Source organism: Taurulus bubalis, assembly GCF_910589615.1.
Source record: "Taurulus bubalis genome assembly, chromosome: 14".
NCBI classification, from domain to species: Eukaryota; Metazoa; Chordata; class Actinopteri; order Perciformes; family Cottidae; genus Taurulus; species Taurulus bubalis.
In genome coordinates this window covers 2,202,812-2,206,917 of record NC_136602.1, presented here as the reverse complement: position 1 = coordinate 2,206,917, position 4,106 = coordinate 2,202,812, and the positions used below count along the sequence as shown (strand labels likewise).

The window sequence follows — 4,106 nt, the reverse complement described above, 5'->3', positions numbered from 1 at the left end:
AAGTTAGTTTTCTGCAGGAATACTCCTCACCTTGAAGCACTTTCAACGCAAACAGAGATCTACATGTTTAACGTGTTTGTCTTCAGTAGCAAACAAAACGTCCGATTGGCAGCGAACGTTCTCAGCCAGGCAAGCCGGCGTCCCCGACGGGCGCAAAGGAGCGAGGACCCGTTCATCGTTGATCGCAGCTTTAATTAGTATTATTATATTTTGGAATATCAGCTCCTCTGATGAGAACAGATTTCCTGTTCTGCTGGTCGTTTTATGCTCAGAAATATGGACTTTGAGAACTCTTTTAGTGAGACCTATACAGGCCTTTCCACATGTCAACATTTAGAAAACATTCATAGAGCTGCAATTCATGAACTGGCCAACACTCAACCTAGTATTGAAGAAGTGCTTTGTTTGTGCACGGATGCTTCATATTATAATGCTCTTACTGTGGAGGTGGATCCTACTTCTGGGAAGACGTGCAAGTTAAACAGACGTGTTTTTTAAGTAGGTAAATGTTTGAACATTCAAATCTACAGGCATGGCTGTTAAAGGTATTTAAACAGAGCTTTAGTCGGAGATGCAACGAGGGAGAAGACGCTTGTGGTGAGTCCTCTTTGTCTCTTTGTGGAGGTTTTAGAGAACAGAAACAACTTGGATCTGATCTGCGGGTTTGAAAAGTGTCTTGTTGTCACGGAGTTGAACGGTGTGTCTTTTCCAGGTGATATTCCAGTTAGAGTTCTGAGAGTCAGTGAATCCTGAGCCATGCGTCCTGTTGTGGTGACTGCCGTCCTTCTGCTGGTGGTGCTGATGTCCATGTCGGCCTCTGCAGCATGTAAGAACCAAACAGTCAGAACATATCTTCCTACACAGACACCAGGAACACTAAACTAATAGCAACTCTCTTTTTCGTGGAACAGATTCTCCTGCTTTAATGTGTCGGACCAAATATCCGGCCACACCATGTAGAAAGAGCATGGGTCAAGAAGGCTGGAACCAGTTTGGGCAAAACCGCTGTGTGAAGGCTTTCCTTGCCAAAGATACTCAAAGTGATGCAAAGGTGATAAAATCAAACACACTCCAGACTGCAGACAGTACACTTGACCTCATCCTGTTCACACAGTCTCATCACTTCCTTAGAAGATGTGAGGAAAGAGGAAGGAGCTGTATTTATTGAAATGAGAAGTCCATTTACTCCCATTATTGGTAATTTCTCAAATTAAAACCTTGAATTTAAAACATTTAAATTGAAATGTGAAACTGCAAAAGAAAATTTAATTCTGAGAAAACAACTAAATGAATTATTAAGAATCTTTATATTTTTCTCCTCAGAGCAGAAGGTAAGGGATTGTGAACAGCCTTCATGACTTCAGGGTCAGGAGAAGAAAGTTCAGATAAGGGAATTAGGATGAAGAATAATCCTTTTTTATTTCTTTTGATGACAGACATTCTGCAGGAGCTTCACAGGTGGAGATCTGGTCTCAATCCACAGCCTTGTTGAGCTGTGTCAAGTGGAATGTGCCATGTACAGGACTAAGAATGTACAACTGTATTACTGGATCGGACTGGAACGGGTAAGAAGTGAATGTTTGTTCAGTTTGTGCCTCTAATGTGTTTACAATGAAATCACAGAGGTAAACATGCGTTATTGAATTATGTTCCTATTCTCACTAATTGTCCACCAACATAATGAACAAAAGGCCTCTGAAGCACATAGAAACATCCTAGTGAGCTGTTTACTACGTACTGTGTACTTCTACCTCAGAGTAAATGTTGTAGTCCTGCAGTAACCTGGCTGACACATGTTATTTGTTCTGTTGCAGATTCAGATTTAACTCATACAATGTCATAATTAAATTTGAAGCATAATAACAAGTATCAATAGTTTTTTGCAGGACTTATATTGATATCCTTCACTGCACTGTTGTATTTATTATGTTTCATCCATTTTACAATAACTAACATACTAACCTACAGCATTGATAACCAAAACCCGTCACCCAGAATACCTCTGAGATTTAGTAAAAATAACAATATTTATGTCTGAGAATTATTTTTAAATCACATGTTGTGAAATAGAAAGACAACATAATGTAATACTGTAATAGTTGCAGGCTTGTGTTGCTGATAGCTCATGCTACTGTAGTGCTGAAGAAGTCATTATACTATTGAACAATATTATTATGGGTTACTTTGACGTCTATAAAGACGTCTATATTTGACGACTCCAATGCAAAGACATGCGAGTCACAAACTGGAGCCTCGTAAACCAGCTGACCAGTGGGTTGTTAGTCTGATCAGAATTATGGTGAGAAGAAAAACACAGACCGTATGAATGTTAGTACAGTAGTCATCCTCAGGTGATCCACTGTTTGTTTTTTTCAGAGTGGTAACACATTTGTTTGGACCGATGGGTCTGAATACAAATACTTCTTTTGGGCTGATCGCCAGTCAGCCGAGTCTGGGGGGAAAGAGAATTGCGTCGAGACAAACTACTATGGTAAGTTAACTAAAGACTCAGGAGGAGAGGTTATACCTTAATAGAGATGAATGTAGACTTCTGAACCCCAGACAAGAAAAGACACTTTTCTGATCCCTGGAGGATGATTATTAAAGTAGATCAAGAAAACAGTCCAGATGAGCATGAAGGAAGGTGCTGCATTTAAACCAACCTGAACCTCTTCATGTCACACTGATTTAAAATACTGTCAGATGGGGAAGTCCATCCTGTATACGCCTCTGATAACAGATTATTTAATGTCTGTGTGTATGCAATAAAGCAGAGCTCACTAATAGGAGGATCACAGTCTGGATCCGGTCCTAGACGTCGTTGTATCTGAACCTAGAACCCAGAGAGTTGTTGACTACATACAGACGTTAACACAACTGTCACACAACACATGAATGTATTCAGAGTCCTGGGTTCCCTCGACATGAAGAGAGGGTTTAAGTGAAGGAAGAGGCATATCAGGGAGCATGCATTATTATAGTATAATGCAGTAAGTACAGTCATTCATAGCAAGTTCACACTGTGTAAAGACAACATGACAATAACACACATCAGTACCACCAACCCTGAAACCACATTAATCACACGTCTGTCCTGTTTTGTGTTTTCCAGATTGGGGATTCTGGAACAATCAGAACTGTAACACCAAGAACAACGTTGTGTGTCAAGTGAAACTCTAGTAGCTCAGAGTGAAGATGAAGAGCTGCAGTTGGACCAGTCTTCTTCAACTGGAGCCGCTGCAAGCTTTTACATTTACTGAAATAAATATTCAGCATCAGAACGACGTGTTGATGGTTCCTGTGTGTTCTCTGTTTGTATTCAGCTGTATGACAGTTAATCCATCTGTCTTCATGGGTCAGGGGATAGGAGGTTATGGTGTAGGGCAGGGGTCAACAACCTTTCCTATCCAAAGAGCCATTTCGTCCTTTTATCCACCAAAAACAATTCGTCCGCAAAAGCTATTTGATATCACAGCTTGTAAAGTTTTATATATAGTCATATTATATATACAAAAACTATAATTTGTTGTATTTATGAAATTATAGAACAAGAATAAAGACAATTATTGACATTGTATTGTTATTTTATCTTTCATAACTATAAAACTCTTATGAAGAGGAGAAAAAACATACAGTCATGTGCCGGACTACATTGAGGTGAATTAAAAACACAAGGATGCGGATCTGGAGTCCTATGTATATATGTGGCTACGTGTGCCACGTCATTTTAAGTGGCCCGCGACGGCTTGAAAGTCATGATCACTACTGCGGCCCGTTTTCAGTGGTTCGCGGACCCCTTTTTAGTGCGTCACGGACTTTTGCATGGGCCCCCAAAACATGTTGTGCTTTTATTTTGAAGGGAATTTTTAATGCAAAGTGCCATCTATTCCCACTCCTCAATGCTGCGTCTCAACACGCTTTACTTGCATGAGTTTACACACCGGACTATTTGTGATAGTTCGCTTCATTCCCAACTTTTTTTTAATGTTTGTGCATGAAAGCACTGAGACTGTTAAAAAAGGCTGAAGTTATACAATTTGTATGTGTGTTGTATTACTTTGTGTCTTTTTGGTTTTTAATTGTGTAAAAGGGAATATTTCTAACTA

General features: G+C 39.7%; 1 protein-coding gene across 1 annotated transcript; it reads left to right on the top strand.

Moving 5' to 3' along the window:
* Positions 1 to 580: 580 nt before the first annotated feature.
* On the top strand, positions 581 to 3,342 carry LOC306746408 (C-type isolectin Sp-CL4-like). The gene is made up of 6 exons (XM_079229322.1): positions 581 to 597; positions 713 to 826; positions 912 to 1,051; positions 1,437 to 1,565; positions 2,377 to 2,491; positions 3,113 to 3,342. Exons 2-6 carry the CDS (start codon positions 757 to 759, stop codon positions 3,178 to 3,180), a joined length of 522 nt encoding a protein of 173 aa, XP_079085448.1. The 5' UTR covers positions 581 to 597; positions 713 to 756; the 3' UTR covers positions 3,181 to 3,342.
* The last annotated feature ends 764 nt before the right edge of the window (positions 3,343 to 4,106 follow it).

Coding starts and splice junctions, on each gene's coding strand:
- LOC306746408 (XM_079229322.1), top strand. CDS start 757: ATGCGTCCTGTTGTGGTGACTGCCGTCCTTCTGCTGGTGGTGCTGATG. Junction 1,052..1,436: donor ATACTCAAAGTGATGCAAAG/GTGATAAAATCA, acceptor TTTTGATGACAG/ACATTCTGCAGGAGCTTCAC. Junction 1,566..2,376: donor ACTGGATCGGACTGGAACGG/GTAAGAAGTGAA, acceptor TGTTTTTTTCAG/AGTGGTAACACATTTGTTTG.